General features: G+C 40.4%; 2 protein-coding genes across 6 annotated transcripts in view; both read right to left on the reverse strand.

Annotated features, from left to right (window-relative positions):
- TBK1 (TANK binding kinase 1) overlaps positions 1 to 4,373 on the reverse strand; it is a 31,377-nt gene extending 27,004 nt beyond the window's left edge. For 2 of the 4 annotated variants that reach the window (XM_062016786.1, XM_062016808.1), the window contains exon 1: positions 3,691 to 3,774. The gene's annotated coding sequence lies outside the window, so the exon portion shown is untranslated. Of the gene's footprint in view, positions 1 to 3,690; positions 3,856 to 4,291 lie in introns of those variants that run through there. The other 2 variants (XM_062016795.1, XM_062016804.1) reach the window with 2 other exon arrangements.
- Positions 4,374 to 10,877: 6,504 nt separating this feature from the next.
- Positions 10,878 to 17,970, reverse strand: part of XPOT (exportin for tRNA) — a 29,069-nt gene continuing 21,976 nt past the window's right edge. For both annotated transcript variants that reach the window (XM_062016765.1, XM_062016772.1), the window contains 7 exons: positions 16,136 to 16,325; positions 15,138 to 15,254; positions 14,936 to 15,051; positions 14,380 to 14,427; positions 12,900 to 12,971; positions 11,420 to 11,476; positions 10,878 to 10,966 (listed from right to left, as the gene is read on the reverse strand). In XM_062016765.1, the coding sequence (XP_061872749.1) occupies positions 10,940 to 10,966; positions 11,420 to 11,476; positions 12,900 to 12,971; positions 14,380 to 14,427; positions 14,936 to 15,051; positions 15,138 to 15,254; positions 16,136 to 16,325 (627 nt within the window). In that variant the 3' untranslated portion in view covers positions 10,878 to 10,939. The remainder of the gene's footprint in view (positions 10,967 to 11,419; positions 11,477 to 12,899; positions 12,972 to 14,379; positions 14,428 to 14,935; positions 15,052 to 15,137; positions 15,255 to 16,135; positions 16,326 to 17,970) is intronic.

A 17,970-nucleotide genomic window follows, 5' to 3' on the forward strand; every position in this document is an offset into this window, starting at 1 on the left:
CAGGTGATAGATTAAACAGTAACAAAAAGCATAGGAAAAAGTAAAAAAACATCTGCACAAGGTCTTCTGAAAAGAAACATGACCGATAATCAAATTCTATTATTTGATACATACATGCCAAAGAACAGATATTAGAGATGATGGTGCATATAACTCTTTGAGATCACTTTGGCTCTGCAAGTTGCACTTCAGTACAACTGTAAAGGAACTGGACTAACTACTTACAGAAAGCTATTTTTACATGAGCTAGATAAAAATCACAATTAAGCATGAGTGCTTTCAGGAACTTGCTAGAACCACCAATTACTACCGGAAGAAATTAAGGGACTTTTCTCTCACTTCTAAAATTCCACATTTGGTATGTCACATCATTTCTAGAAAGCCTGGCCCTCCCACCCTTCCTGAGATGTAAAACTGTCAGATGCTCAGGGCCTCATAGATTTAAAAGGAAAAGAAAAAAAAAATTGATTCAATGAAAAAGATTAAAAAAACCCATTAGAACTGACAGATTTCCCCTTGCCAAAACAGCGGGAACTGCAGGTGAATACCCATACCTTTTTGGTTTAATTAAAACACTGATTTTGCCATTAACTATAAGAAAGACTCTAAGATGAAAGACATAGCTTCCTGAATCAAAAGAATCCTAAGAGCAAAGTAGCCACTGGACATGGGGAGGGTCCAGGAGCAGCAGCCTGTCCTCACATCCTGGCAGGGGAACCTGCATCTGCCCCCATTAACCAACAAGAAACAGCTCAAAAGAAACAAAAAAGACTTTCCTGTAACTTCTGGAAGAAGGCATATGATAGTATTTCCTGCACCTGTTGATTCCAACAAGGTGGTTGACATTTTTTGAGAGCTCCCTAGTGCACACGTGGCCCGCAGCAGAAGCCCAAGAGAGTGCAGGCAGCAGCAGCCCCAGCAACCCCCTTTGCCCAGCCTCCTCCACAGCCAGCTGAAGCCCTCGCCTTTGCTCCCTTCCTGGTCGCACCTGTGCCATGGCACAGACACACAGATGTTCTCCTGCCTTTGAAAACATTTCTCTACGCGTAGCAACTGCAGGTTTCATACTTTCATTTAGCTATTGGCTCATGTCAGACATGCAGTTTCTTACAAAGCTGTCCCAAAACATCCGGGCAACACCACAAAGCACAGAGAGTGCAACAACACAGTGCAAAGACCTGATGTTCCTCTGAACTAAACCAAGCCTTGCAGCGACACCGTCTTTCAAATCTAGATTAAGTTCTCAATGCCTATATAAGAAAGGTTTTATCTCAAATCTGAATCAAAAAGACACAACGCTGCTCCCCAAACCTGTACAATTCTCAGTTAACTCTGACAAGACAATTTGCAATGGTAGAAGATCATTTTTCCCAGCTGGCAATTACCGTAGATGTCAAAGAGCTGGTTATGATGCAAACATAGAAGGTGAGGAAGAGGCCTGCAAGGAAATGTATAGCCCACTGTAAAACTTTTGTAGTATCTCCAAATTAAAACTTTGCTTCTAACAAGCCAGCTGGCACATTACCAGTAAACATGGATTTCATCATTTATTTCAAAGTAGCATTTGTTAGACTCATACCAAGACACAGAAACATAATGAACCCTTTCTAAGCACAAAGAAAGTGTGCAGAAATATCAAGTAAATACACGAATTTCTTCACCAATGTCTATTCAGATGCTAAAAATTTTAGCCTATTGGAGACTGAATTATTACGTTGCCCAAAGGGATAAAGATGAGGTAGCGTATGTATGAGATCAGGTCTCTTCCTTTACCTTCTTACTCTCTAATTAAATTTGCATGAAGGTTGATGGGTGAAAACAAAACAGCGACAGATGGGCTTGAATGTAATTCAATGGCTTTAAAGAAACCCCAAAACCAGCAAATCGCTTCTGGGTTCTCAAGGTCTGTTTTTTTTCACTCCTAAAACTACATGTATAATTATACCAATATTAATCCCCGGGTTCATACCCAGCACCAAACCAAAGTCAGTGTTGCACTATTACAGCTTTCCTGTCAAAATAGTATTTTTATAATAATAACAAAGTCTACATTCTTTTGACAGAGTCTTCACTTTTAAGGCATAAAGTCTCACTCAGCTTTAATCTTCATATTACAATAATTTAATAACTTTTATAATGTATTAGAGCTCCTTTAATACCTTTCCTTTGTTAGACTGATTCAGAACTGATCTTTGACACTAAGCATGTCAAGTTTTCTTCTCACGTCTTCCATTTGCTTCCTAAATCAATTAATAAAGAGTTTCACATTAAAAAAAAAAAAAAATCTCTGGCTGCAGTTGGCCCTGTCACTAGATTTACTGCTAAACTTTCTGTTTCTTCACATCTCACTTATAGACGTTGTCTGATGTTAGATGAACCAGAAGTTTTTCATGTATATCTAAAGGTACTTCTCCTACCAGCAGTTTGATTTGATTTATGGTCCCCCATGACTCATGAGCATTTCCAAGGTTCAGAGGCTGCTCTTCGGATTTTTTTTTAATATTATTCTGTCTCTGGTGGTGCTACAACTTCTTTGTCAGCAGGGGGAACTGCATTGCTAACGTCATCTTTTTCTTTTAAACTCCCAATGTTCTGAAACAGGAGTACTGACTACCTCTAATTAATACAAAGAAGTCTGCTGTTACCTCCGGCACGTGGGATAAGCACACAAAGCAAGTACTTCCCCTGATAACGGTACAAGCTCACCAGCCAAGTAGGAACAGATGATGAAGCTGAATGAAGGCTCTTTCTGTCCACAGGCTATAGACAGTCACTAAAGCTGACAGGCAAAGTGCTGAAGTTTCAAATGAATGTTATGTTGGCATTCTACAGACTGGTAAATATGAAGGTTTTATACTCTCCTGTATGTCTCTAAATACCTAAAGATGAAGTTTATCCTCATGAAGTTCCTGCTTCTAGTCCTGTTTGCTTTACTTAACCACCTTCCAGGAGATTCAGGTCCAACAAATAATACCTGAATTATCAAAATATCCTGCCCTGGGTCACACAAGCTGCTGCTTGAACCCCACATATGCTCCCAAAGGCCCACAAAAGGCAAGCCTCGTTCTAAATGCTGCTCATCCCCATTGTTTTCGGCGTTTCCAGTCAGTAATGAGGGAAAGGGACTCGGCGAGTCAGGGACAGCAGCTCCTGGAAAGCTATGGAGGGCCAGAAGCTCGTCTGAACAACACAGCCCACCTCACGCTCAGAGACGTGAGGTACGGAGGGCACAGCACCGGAGCTCATCTTCACATCAGAACATCTCTCCTAAGACGGAAGTTTAACAACTTATACAGCCACGAAGGAGACGCTACTACCTGAGGAAAGCTTTATACAAACCACTGCAAACTGATGTTTCACTTAGCGAGGGGTATTTGCCTCTCTTCCAGCTACAAAAGTAGTTCTGAGGCGTGGCATCAGCTGCGACCCGCCGACATTCACGGGAATAAAAGTCATGGAGAGCGGGGCAAGGGACGGGCCGCGGGCACCCGCCGAGGCCGCGGGCCGGCCGCCGCCTCGCTCCCCCGGCCGGGGCCGCTCCGCCTCTGCCCAGCCGCCCGCGACCCTGCTCGGCAGCTCCCGGGAAGGCCCCGCCGCCGCCCGGGAAACCGAAACCACCTCGCCCCGGCGGCGGCGCGTAGCGAGCCCCGCTGCCCTCGCCGGGAAGACGGCTCCCTGCCCGCCGCCCACCTCAGCTCAGCTGGACGCGACTTCCCCGCTGAACTGCCCGGCCCAGCCCAGCCCACGGCGCCGGCCCCACGCACCGATCCGCTCTCGCCCTGCCAGCCCAGCGCCCGGCCGCTTCCGGCTTCCTGCCGCGGCGCCGGGGAGGCGAGGCCAAGCGACGGAAGCACCGCCTCGCGCCGCCCGCCCGCCCGCAGCCCCTCCTGGCCGTCGCCGCCCCGAGCTGCGGGTGTGTGAGGGCGCGGCGGCCGCTCCCGAGGTAACGGGACAGGCAAACAGGGAAACGGCTGGGACACACCGAAAAGGGAAAGGAGGATGTTCGTTAAAATGAGTCGCTCGGGGTATTTTAGCCAGCGCGGTGTTGAGGACGCGCTCAGCCTGGTTCCGGGGAGCATGGCTGCGGTGATCTGTTGCGTAGGCGCTTCAGCGCTGGCATGGTGTGTCCCGAGGTAGGGCTGCCAGCCTCCCCGCGCCCCGGCAGCACCTACCGACCTGACCCCTTTTACGGTTTCCCCGGAGTGTCTGATTTCTCAGTTTCATCCTTTTTATAGCTCACACAGCCTCGGTATCTGTCATACATGCACGCTCTCCTTGATCCTGCATGTACCTGAAGGTCCTGTGGCAAAGCTCTTCGCTGATTTCTCTCACGCCTTATAGTGTTTGTGTTTTGGTCTGTCCAGTAAGTCGCTGTTCCAATAAATGCTCTGTATAGCTTCTATAAAGAAAAATGTAATAATTTATGCATAATGTAATGTAGACATAATTATAATGAGCAAAGAGTCAAAAGAATTCTTTTCACCACGACTATCCATTTTTTGATCCATTTTTTTACCATCCTTCCAAATCTTAGAAGCCTGTTCTCTTGAGGAACTGACACATAAAAGATAGGAACCTTTTGCTTAACAAGCTTTGTTATTGTTGCTGTCTTAACAAGTCCAAACTTCCCCTGGTTCGCTTGTAAAAGGTCACTATTCTCATTCCAGATTTCTGCATAGCTAAACTGATAAACTAAAACTTTTTATCCCGTTAATACAAATGCCTAATTTGCTTCCCACATATGTTAGCATTTGAGCTTTATTTCATAATGCTTCTGCAATTACAGAAGGAATAGTTCCCCATCACATGGGTGTTCTTGTCTCTGCATCTTTCAAAATGCTACAGTACCCCTCAGAAGTTGATAGAATCATAGAATGGTAGGGATTGGAAGAGACCTTTAGAGATCTAGTCCAACGCCTACAGAAGCAGGTCCACCTAGATCAGATCGCACAGGAATATGTCCAGGCAGGTCTTGAAGACCTCCAAGGAAGGAGATTCCACAACCTCCCTGGGCAGCCTGTTCCACTGCTCCCTCACTCTCACAGTGAAATAGCTTATATTTCTGCTCCTCTGTACCCAGATTTGCAAGCCTTTCCACCACCACCATGTGGATACCTGTGAGTCAGCTTTATCTTCTTCAGCCATAATTAATCAGATCATTCAAGTAGATTTTAGCAAAAGCCCTCTCAAAAAAATCAGGGAAATGGCAGTGAACTTTTCTTTGTATCTTGAATGTGCACTTGCTTCCATTTCTGAATAAACCTGAGCTGTTGGCTCAATATGTTGATGGCTTTTGGAACCAGCCCTTTTCAGTCATAGTCTCATTCTGGCCAGACAGGACTTGAGGAGGTCTCTCGCTCAATCACGGCCACTCAAAGTAGGGTGAGCACTGGCTTCAGACCAGCTTCCCCAGGACTTTGGTTGCCTCAGACCTAGAGTATATCTCACATCCAATGTCACCCTGCCTCCAGCTCTGGCTACCAACCACTCTCCCTGCAATTACCAGTCCATGTTTTTTCCCCAAGTCTTGAATTAATAAAGATGATTCATACAGTTTGTATGATTCAAATTGCCCATTTTTTAGGGTATATTTGTAATGTAATTGGAGATGCTTATGAAAGGAGGATCTTCTCTAATCTTTAAATGTTTCACAGTATGAATCACATCAAGACAGTTTGTTGAATGTAAGAATAGGAGAAACAGACTCTAAAAAGGAAAATGTCATTACCATTTCACTCTAGAAATTTCTGCTTTGCTTTCTTCCACTTCTTTTCAGTGTATTACTAAAATTGCTATTTCTCACCTCTCTTGTATTTTGATTCTCATTCATGTTCACAAATTCCGCAGTCTGTAGCTCTATACTGTTACATCCCTTCATCCTAACAATACATCTGTAGGAATTGCAGCTAAAGCTGGTGTGTTACATGCAGTCTTCTCCCACATGTAGCTATGAATGCCAGAACTCCAACCATACCTCCCCCCACCAAAAAAAATGGGACTGAGCATAGTCAAGCAGAACTGAGGGCAATAAACCAGGCAAAATACATTATCTTCTACCAAATATTTTTCTTGGGACCCTGTGGGCAACCTCACAAAAGTGACACAAGAATGGGGGAGACTAGAAATTAAACACAGCAGATATCTCCTAAGAAAAACCACCTGACTTCATTACTGGACATCTAAAAATTTTGAGTGAGAAATTGCATCTTACCAACCTTACCAAAAGGACAACCGAGAACTTTACCAGTAAGTCAGGTGAGAACAGTACCTCTAGAAACTCCTAAGCAAGTGAAACATTGAATCTTGTAAATCTTCTAAATGAATCTTCTAAAGAAAACCATAGCTTTTCAGCCATTTACTCTTGTAATCAAATTGCATTCAATATTTAGTTTAAATATTTAGGAGGCATCACAGCTGAACCAGAAGCAGCAAACCTATTCAGCAGCCAATTTCAGCTGGAACTGCCTTTCACAGTTCCATGTTATTTAAGCCATCTTTTCTTCTTGTGTAGTTCTGCAGAAAGGAAAGGGAAGCAATTCTGTGACGTGAGACAGCTTTTACTAGCTTTGCCTTGTTTCTAGCTTGCCACCAGAGAATTCATTCCAAAGCTCTTTACAACATGTAGAGATGAATGCTCCCAAACAAACTTTAGTCCAAAAGTCGTCTATAAATAACTCTTCGCTTCTGTCCCATAGTTATGAAGGCATCTAGGAGAGGTCAGTGGAATAGTAGCTCGTCTTATCAGTAATAACCCCCTCCCCATTATTAGATTAAAAAAACCCTCTTCTTCTGGAGCCTGGTATCTCCCACTTTTCCAAAATGCCTGGGATATATATAATGAACAACTAACACATGAAGGAAGAACAGAGAAACAGAATGAGAGAGGGGAAAAGCCTTCATGTTAGAGCCACAATCACAGATTGTGATAATGCCAGGGGATTATCCTGCTGGGTGCCTGTATAACTTGCATCACTCACAGAGCCTGCAGGGACTCACTTCACAACAAATGGCAATCACCCAAGGCAACACCCCAAGCCAAGCCACAGATGGATACAAGCAGCCACTACCCATCTGTCAGAATGAATGTGAGCGATCAGAGTGGGACAGAAAAACCCCTGGAAGAGCAGGAAAACATTTCTCACTGAAAAACTGCTCCACCTCTGACTTCCCACTTCTTCTGTCACCAGGAACTGTATCAGTCTTGTCCTTGGCAGAAACACACTTTCCAGCATGTTAAATTTTTTCTCCTCATGTACCAGCTTTTGGCACCACCACATTTCTCAGGGACATACCTCCCTCCTCTTCCTGTTTATGGCTGCCCCATACAACTTCTGTCATTTGTTCTCTTCCCTACCCCTCAGTCCTGTCCTTTCACTTGTTCTGGTTCTTCACAGCAGTTTCAGTGTACTTAAGTTGAAACCTGTTGCTGTTTTCCTTCACTGTCTTTTGTTTCCTGGTGGCTGAACCTACTGAAATGGCACAACTGAAATGCAGTAATTACAAGGCCAGAGTTATGCTGCAACTGAAAGTTATGCTGCAACTGCTGCTGAAAGAGGTTTCTACCCTCCTCCACCTTTATCCCCACATCACAGCCACTTTCCTTGAAACCACAGCAACACAAGTCTCACTTCATGGAGCGAGTTCCTGCTGGAAAACTGTGTCTCCCCCAAAGGGTGAGCAGCTTTCTAAATAGCTCTAGATTTATTTTTAATAGCTTCAAAGTTTTTCACAAATTTGGAAAGTTACTTTGCAAGATTAGGTTCCTACCATTAATTGTCTTGTTACAGAATCAGGCAAGTGCCAGTGCTGACAAGAGAGTGGAAGAGGGCAGAGTGGCTCTCTGAACACCACCTACCCGCTTAAGTGTCTTACCTGCATTGACAAACCATTCCCTGAGAAAAAAACCTGTCCCTGACCCTGGCCTGTATGAACTTTATTCCTTCTACTTCACACTCAGAGCAGTGCTTGCAGGCCCGTCAGCTTATCTGCCTTTAGTAATTACACGAGCTTGTAAAGAAAAGACAGTATGTCTCTGCAAAGGTTACTTGTATCTTTAATTAAAGATTAATTAAAGCTATGTTTTCTACCTAAAACAGACTTTGCAGGAGGAAATAATGTTGCACACAAAAGGAGTTACCACCCTGATGATGGGTTATGTAACTTTAGCCCAGAGAGGGGCATCTCACTCAGTGTAGGTTGACAGCAATAGTAAGTCACACAGTAAAGCTGCAGCTGGTTGCATGTGGTGTACCCTTTAAATCAGATGATTGATTGTCTGAAGAAAGAAAACATGTGAATGTCAACCTAGTCTCCCAGGGCAGTGTTCTCTATTTTTTCCCCTCCTCTTGTGCCCCACAAGTAGTTTTCATAATATGGTCAAAGCCTCTAAACACTGCCTGGACCGTCTTGTTCACACTCTGAATACACGTTGCATCGCCAGATTTCTCTTTGGAGGTGAAGTGCACTTTTTTTTTCCAGTCTGGCTTTGAAAAACAACATGTAGAAATTAATCAGTTGCTTTCCTAAACCTTTATTCTTTGCAGAGATAGTAAGCACTGCATGCCCACCACATCACCCAGCTACAACAGCTGCAGACCTGCAGTCTGCGCTGCTGAAGGAAACTGCAGCAAAACTTGCTAATAGCCAGAATATAGTAGAATATAGAAAAAAATGGCTACCAGCCAGTTTATATGTTTATCTAAAAGTACAGAAACCAACCTACAGATCCTGTTTTACAGCTCACACCTTGCATAACCCCTGACAGTACACTATACAGGCTCAGAGCACAGGAAAGGATCTTTTCCAAATTCTGCAGGCTGAACCAAATCAGTATCTCCAAAGATCCAGACTACATCATGGTTGGTCCCACAGGATACTCTCTCAGCTATGGCTGGAACGGCAAGGCCCAAGTTGGTCCTAGAGCCAGGCCAATGGCTGCCACGCACAGCTTGCTCCTAAGCTCTGCACACTCTGCTTCACATCACTTCTCACCAGACACTACCACAGTGGGCAACACGCTCTGAGGGATGTGTTTCTGGCACTAAAGAGCTCATTAGGGTCTCAGACGAACACTACATTTGGCACAGAGGAAGCTACAGGAGGGTAGTGGGGATGAGGAAGGAGACCAGTTTCTTCTGGCCATGCTCAATTTAAGGACTTTTCTGATGAGAGTGGAACTTGATAACAGCTAAATCAAGCTCTGTGAGACAGATGGCATAGACAATTACACTAACAGAATTAGTAAGTGTACGCTTTTTTCCTGCTTTTACACAGTACTAAAGGTGGCAGTACTACCTTCAGAAGGCAAAAGTTCAATCATGTATGAAAACTAAGAGTGACTCCATTCAAATAACACTATTTCAAAACAAAAACTTTGCTCAAGACAGAAGAGCACTGCAGGTTCTTGTTCATGTCAGAATCTGCCTAGTGAAAGCTCTTTCCTCCTTGAGGTAAAACCGTCATAACTGCAGGAGAAGGAAACCAAGACTGACAGCAAACACTCAGCAAACCCCTCAGGCCAGGGGTGTAGGTGCTCCCCCTCAGCCTGGGGAGGGGCAGTTGAGGGGTGCAGAACACAGCAGCGTGTGCACAGCACCAAGTTAAAGATGGAGGGAGAAATGGAACAGATATTAGGACCTCCAGCATTGGATTGGCAGCCAAGGAAGGGAAATGGGACTGTGAGACTAAGGAGTATAAAAAGCACCATGAGCACTTCAAATCAAATCAAGTAACAAGAAACTTCTGATAAAATATACAAAAATGAGGAGCAAAAATCTTGCAGAAATGCTATTATTGTACCGAAGAGCAGTAAAGGTAAGCAGCCTCCACTTCCTTCTCTCAGTGAAAAGGGAGGGAATGACACCAAGTATCCTCAAAACACAACCATATTCCACTCCTTGCTGCTGTTTCTGATCCACCTCTTCATTTATTTTCTATTTAAATTGGATGAAGAACCTAGCAGCACACAGTCTAGAAAAATGCTCACCTTGAAAGTGTTAAACTCCTAGCTTCCCTCTCCGCCTTATAGGATAGCTACAAGAACTGCTAACATCGCAGAAAAAAAAACCCCAACAAAACAACAAATAAACAAGTGGACCAACCAATTTTGGGACAGAAGTTGCAATGCTCTACTCAAAATCTCTGTATAATACAGATCATTGACCTTACTGAAATACCGCAGTGAATGCAATTCTTTCTGTCAGCATCTTCTACATGCAGAATTGCAATACAATTTATTATCCAAGCGTCAGAAAAATTGTCAGGTTCTATCAAATATAACAGACTGAAGGTTAAAGAATGCTGCAGTTTCTACAGATTCAACCAAAACGATTCCAAGAGACTTAAGATTTTAATGGTTAAATTTTTATTTCATTTTATAAAAAAGATAGAACCAGATACTACTTTTAAATGAAATCATTTATTAAACCAATCTGTTTTATAGGAGGTATATATATATTTTATCATTAAGACAACTTCAATGAAATTACTATCTACAAGAATGACTTTGATTGTTTTATTTTCATGTCACCATACATGAACAAATGAATTATGTCTTATGAAAACATTTTACTCAGTATCAAAAATGTACACATTTTAATAACCATTGTTATGGTCTGAGGGATTTTTACATTTAATTTCAAAAATAAGTGTCATTTAATTGCTGTGTGTGTTACAACATAAGCTTAAATCATCCTATACATCATAAAAGTTTGTGTAGGTATACAGTTACTTTTCTATGTTGTCACATACCTTCATGTTTGAGAGACGGGTCGGGGATTTGCATTTCTCTTTTTTGTGAAAGGCTAAAATATGTACTGACAGGAGCACAAAGCAACATTTCTTAAAACCAGTTCGAATGGCACAAGAGTTAGCATTTTTATAAATTAACAGCAGGAGTTCCGGGTTATGGAAACAGGTACAGGAGATTCCAGTACTTTCCTTAGGGCTTCGCTCTCTGGAAGAATACCTGATAAAAATGCATTGAAAAGATACATTTTAAGTCAAAGGAAATACAAGACATGGAAGGGTTGAGGTATAACAGTTACTTCGACAGAGCTCATTTTCTTGTTTAACATATTGGTTAATGCTGGTTGAAGGTGTTGACTTGTGCTATTCCATTACACTCACCCTCAAAAATGAAGTCTTCTGACACACTCTACAATTACAGCATCTTTTTTTTTTTTTTTTCTATTTCAACTACTAAGCATATGCCCCAAGATTATCAGGCTCTTGATATGGCAAGGTGCTAAGTGACAATTCTACAGGTAGAAGTGGTTTGCTCCTTCATTGCAAATCACTGCTTTTGCTACAGCTAAAAAAATACTAAATATTTCAATTTTAGTTCAGGTCACTATCACAACTGAATTGTATGAAAAAGTTCAAGTGGAAAAAAAAAAGCTATTTCAAGAGAAAAAATTACCTTTAAGTAATTTTTAAAAACTTTAGCATCAGGCTGCTGAAGTGCTTGACAGAATTCCTGTGAGAGAATAAAGAAATAGTAAATAACTAAACAAAGCAACAAGACAAACTGAAATACGTTGGGAGTACATAGAATACCTAGTATGTAAAGCCACTATGTTTGTTAGTGTTTTCCCTAATGTGTAACCAAAGAAAGGCATGCTATGGATAAAAAATTGTAATACACTGACAGGCTAAATGCATTCTGAGGTGAAAAAAATGTATTTTCAAATACAGTATATCACATTCACTTTTAGCTGAATAATAACAGAAACAGAAGTAGGAGAACTTACAATCAAGAAGACTGTAAATCACCTACTTTTCTTGTACTTTTGGCAGCTATGAAGTGAATGCTTCAGAGAGACAATTATGCTTAAGTAGTAGTATGTACACAGTGACTGGATTACAGCAGAACATGTCTGTCACGTGAAAAAGTTATAATCTTGGATCAGAAGACATACGGAGCTCCAGCAAGATATAATACTTGATCCTTACATACATTGAAAACCACTTATAAGTCTTATAATGAGTATAGCTGTCTCTTAATGCAGCAAACCTAACTACTATAGTAATTACAATTAGAGAATCTTCAGGGTTGCAAGGGACCTCAAAAGATCATCTAGTCGAACCCCCCTGCCAGAGCAGGACCAGCTAGAGTAGGTTAAACAGGAACTCGTCCAGGTGGGTTTTCAATGTCTCCAGAGAAGGAGATTCAACAACCCATCTGAGCAGCCTACACCAGTGCTCTGTCACCCTCAGTGAAGAAATTCTTCCTTGTATTTCTTTGGAACCTCTTGTGTTCCAGTTTATACCCATTGCTCTTTTTCCTATCATTGGCCAGAGGGTTCTCCTAAGTGAAACTTTACACCTGACCATTGTCTCAACATATTAAGCATTACCACGAAGACACTATTAGATGTGCATTTACAGCTTAATTATAATTGCTCATCTAATAGCGTCTTCATGATAATACTTAATATGTTGAGACAATGGTCAGGTGTAAAGTTTCACTTAGGAGAATCCTCTTATACTGCTTCAAAATAAGCACACACACAGCCTCCCTAACACTTTTTGACAGTAAAAAGAGTGTTGTAGCTTCAGTTTCTGTAGTGTTAAATACAGCCTTTATCATCACACTTTCTATACATTCAACATTTTTTGAGCTAATACTCAAAGTATTCTGGTACTTTTTCTTCAAGTTAAAATCTAAATTAAAGTAGGAGGATGGTTTAGACAGTCACATGTACTAGACTTTTGGGTTTTTTGCAAGGTACTCTTGCAGTAACTTTCCTCTTTATGCTAAATCAGTCCCATTCTGATATGCAATATCAGAGTAGGTTTTACCGAGGGACAATAGGTAGTTAACTTTGTCAGCATTCATTTTGTTCCCATTTAACATTTGTGATTAAGAGTTTTCCAAATGTTCTTTTGGGAATTCCTACCTGTATTATCTCAGGAGCTACTTGCAAAGAAGGCAAATACTCTTGCTGAAGATACTGAATGCACTCAGGACCCTAAAGAAAAGTAACACAAAACTTGTTCAAGTACATTGTCATACAAATGGAAAGTCACAGTCCTATACTGTAAGGTACAGAAGATTTTGAAAACAGGTGGTCTACTTCAAGGAAAAGTTACAGAATTCCCATACCAAATGCTCATGTTATTCTCAGCTGTCAGAAAACAAAAGATTTCTCAGCCTTGGCCTGAGGTTTTCTACTGCAATTTGGAAATTTTTGTTACACAGCAGAAGAAAGCATGGAAAATTGCACTAGAAGAAGAATTACCATACAGGCAGTTTGTAATATGACAAGTCACAAATCCCATTACCTGACATGGGAAAGAAAAAAAATTGGCAATTAGTATTTGCCAACTGCTTTACCATATTATTCCCATTCTGTTTTTCTTTTTGTATCATTGACTGTAATTTGTGGAGGACTAAATAGTAATAGAGTGGAACTTACAAACATTTGGTAAAAACAGACATAACGTAGGTTTTGATTAACAGCTTAGTTTTTTTATTTTTTATCTGCATTTAACAGATACCTGTCATTGTGAAAGCGATTACTGCACTGTGGCAGTATACAAGCAAGACTTAATAAACTTTCCCTTGGTAGGTGTATTAAGTCACACATGTTACCCTAGACTAGAACGTGGTATGCAGTTGACATGAGGGGGAAAGATTTCAGATCATTTCCCTATATTTGTATCGGTAGTGTAAAAAATAACAGTATTTATAATAGGAAGTTTTCATTTACTGAAGCTTGATTTCCTACAGATTTACCTCCCCACTGCTTTTGGGGGAAAAAAAGAGAACAAACTCAGAAGCTCTCCTCAATTAAAATACAATCTCTGCTAGTTTAGAACTTGTTACAATTTTTGTCTAGTTATGACTTCAATTTGCATTTGACAGCAAAGTTAGCCAGCAAGTTAAAGGCTGTAGCAGGAAACAGTAAAACTAACATAGTTACTATTTCATTTCCCATTACAAATATAGTGGTTGGTCACTAGAGGATGTAAAGTTGTTTTTCTTTCCCCCCCATAAATGTTTTCCCATCTAGTCTCCTACATATTGAAAGACAGCTTTAGTTTTCACAAAAGTACTCTATAGTACATCTCATTAGAGATGCTCTTTTATGTTAGTACTACACTGAAAATTGAAAGAGGTCCAACTGAACAATTAAACATAGTAACAATCAAGTGAGTAAACTTTCTCTCCTAATGAAGAATCAATATTTTGCAGTAATTTATCAAGAGGTAGCACTACTGGATCCTGTATTGTTACTGAGTGTTATGCCCATCTTATTGTTTTATATGAGTAGAATAGTAATTTGCCTTAGTAAATCTCAAATTTTTTAGAAATGAATAAAAGCACTAGAGGGAAACCTGCAAGAGTTATCCTCTGACAAGTATTATGAAGCTTACCCTTTTGAGATGAATTGTTTTTAAAGTCACTGCACATTCTGATAAAGCCTGCAACATAATACATAACATTAGACTGGTTTATTAGTCTACTGGTGAAGTATTTAAAGCCAAAGAACTTACTGAGGCCCAAACCAAGGGCTAATTCATACCAATATTCCCTCACTTCCCCCCCAGAACATTGCTGAGCCTCAGCTTTCCAGTTTTTGTTCCACCCTAACCAAAGAAACTTCTGTTACAGCTGAACGCATGGACGCAAAATGAACTAAAGAAGTCACCATTGTGTGCTCACTGTCACTGAACGTTAGTTAATAAATAATATAGGTCAGCGTTAAATACTCAGATCTGCAATTCTCTAGCTTGATTTTAAGCATAAGTGAACTAGAAAACACAGTACCATAATATTTAGTAATTAACAATCCAGGTACCTCAATAAAAAACATAAGGGGTTTTATTTATGAGATCATGATCTTCAATACCACATGGCCGTTGTAGGTTTCTTAGAGCTTGAGTCCTTCCCCACAAGAATGAAAGCAAACAAAAATGTCCATATACACACCAGTACTGTCTGGGCATCTGCTAAGTCAAAAGTTTGCTTCAAAGGTGCTAAGAAACACGCAGGAACAATGTGTTTGTAGACAAAGTCCGCAAAACCTACTGGTCCATCTTTACCTCCTGAAAAGAAAAATAACATTCCATGTTCTATTATTGCTTCATGGTTAGTAACAGCTGCACAGGAATTAGAGAAAGACAATTCTTACCCCAAAGCTCCACCAACTTAGAGAGAATAATAAAACAAGTCTTCTGTGCAATAGGATCTGGGTAATCCACTGCTCCTTGAATGACAGTGAACAACACACGCTCCACATTCTCTGCCCCTTAAACAGATTAAAATAAGCTTGTTATTTCAACTTGCAACATTTCTAAGCTCATAGACTATTTTGTATAAATAGGGACCTGGAAGACATGCTTCAACTTCTAAATAGTTGCTCTTTGCATAGTTCTCAAATATTTTTGGCAAGTTTTCCCTATGATGCAAGACAACTCTGATTTAGGGGTTTTTTGGTTGGTTGGTTGTTTTTTTGGGTTTTTGTTTGTTTGTTTGTTTTTAAAGTTTGGAGATTTTAGTTGTGCTTCCAGTCTTTAACACACACAAAGGTGAGGAAAGTACTTTGACCTGTTCCTCTGTACCCCAACCCAACAGAGTTAATTAAAACTCAGCAGTATTCAAGTGGTTCTCTTATCTTCCAATATATACCATGTATATAGATAGATAGATAGATAACCCCTGCCCAGAGGGGTTGTGGAGTCTCCTTCCTTGGAGGTCTTCAAGACCCGCCTGGACATGTTCCTATGCGACCTGATCTAGGTGAACCTGCTTCTGCAGGGGGGTTGGACTAGATGATCTCTAAAGGTCTCTTCCAACCACTACCATTCTATGACTCTATTCTGTGTGTATACATATATATATATATATTCATATATATATATACACACACACACATAGTATCACCTCTAATTCACCAATCAAATACAACTATGCAGGGGGGTGTATTACACACCATTCTTGTCATTACAGATGCAGTGGTTATATGTAGGCTGAAAAGATTAATAGGAAGAGTATGCCTATTATAGCTAGATTTCAGAAATCCAAATTCTTGCACAACAAGTAACAGGTAAGTTAAATACTGTATGTACATTAGTCTACTCTACCTTAACATAATCATAGTACTACCCTTTGAGACATTGAACTACTTACCTTGATTAGCTATGACTTCACTCATTCCACTGCCAGTTACTGTCTGCAGAAAAGCAAAGTAACTCCTCCGTAACATTTGCTTTTCTAAAGCAGCAGACTGGTCATTTTCTTCTGCGGGAAGAAGCAACACCTCAAAAATAGCATGAAGTAGTGGCATAAACATCTGCTGCAGAAAAGGTGAAACCTGTGTCTGTGGAGATGGGGAGCGGTTGTCAACTCAGAGTTACATAAATCAAATATTTCAACAAACTCTTAAGTTATAATTTTACAATTCTCAGCTTTGACTCACTTCTAAAGTTAGTGTTTTTCATGTACCAACTACTTGCAAACTGAGCCACATCCAGGTCACCATGAATATCACCCTATCTTGCCTTACACACCACTTATTTCAAGTCTTTTGCACAAACTTATCTAGTCTCATTCTGAGTCACAACAGAAGCTTTTTCAGGATTTCTCATTGTTCTGTTCAGACAGACATTATTTCACATTCCCTGAAATATCAAGGGAGGCTATTGTAAAGTTCCTGTTGTTACAGAAAATGCATCTCCAAGATGCTGAAACTGGCAGCAGGCCACCTTTTGTAGCACTTGTACTGAAAGACTGCTTAAAGCAAAACATTTTTGTGAGCTGAAACACTACTGGGACTACAGAATAAACTTGTCATGTCCAATTTGCAGTGAGAAATATATGTAAGGGCACTAAATTAATTAAAGACTTAAAAACTGAAGACTGGAAGGTGTGCTGTTCAGCCACACTCTGAAGTTCTACAAAGATACAACTCATGTTAATTTCTTAATGCTTAAGCAAGGTTTTCTCTTTAATCTGCTCTTTACTGTACCTTGAAAGTGTTCAAGGTGAGATTACTAAAGCTAGGATCTTTATTTTAACACATTGTAATGAGACTAGTACCATATCACACAAAGTTAAACATTACTCCTGAACATAGCATTTGTCCAGTCTTGCTCCTGTGACTTCTTTCCATCTTCCTTACTTTACACAGTCTACTCTTAATTATCTGTTATCTTGAATTACTTGTAGAAAAAGTTCCAGAAAAGACTAGTAAGTGTCTTCCTCCTTAATCTCTGAAATACTTGATTTTTCAAAATTCCTGCTCTCTACTGTGCAGATGGGACACTCAAAACAGATGTCCACATGCTAGATTCACACAAGAATAATTATGGCTGTTCTCCAGCTCACAAAATACACTTAGCTTTTAGTAATTTTAATTTTGCATTCTGCTGAAAGAATTACTTAAGAGGCTTCTGAACCTTCTCATCCAGAAATGAATTTCCCATCCCATTCACAACAGCATAATATTCTTGTGGAAGCTCCAGGGACTGAACCACAAGTAACACGTTAATAACTTCATATATTTCGTTGACTATGTGTTTGAACTGTTTGAAAGTAAGAAACTCTCTAAGGCTACACTTCCAGAACCTGTGCTAGATCACCAGCTGACAGTCCTCCCAACACTTAACACATTATCTCCATGCCCCCAATTAAAAATCTCCATATTTGTAAACCTATTTGGAATAACAATGCATGAATCCTCAGCATACATTATAACGCAACATCACTGTTATCAACATCTTGTAAATCAGTATTTCTCCCCATGTGTGCATCTGGTATTTCTGTACCTCCTGGAAATCTCATTGTAAAAAATGAGAAAATTCACTTTGGAGCTTGCACAGTTTTTAATACTAGTTTAAGACTTTGGTGGAGGATATTAATTTAATTGTATCAATACAAAATAACTTTGTGCCACAGGTGGTATTTTGTTTTAAAATATTAAATCACAAAATTTAGAAACAACATAAAATTCTAAGACTAATCAA

This window comes from Colius striatus, chromosome 1 (genome assembly GCF_028858725.1).
Source record: "Colius striatus isolate bColStr4 chromosome 1, bColStr4.1.hap1, whole genome shotgun sequence".
Lineage (NCBI taxonomy): Eukaryota > Metazoa > Chordata > Aves > Coliiformes > Coliidae > Colius > Colius striatus.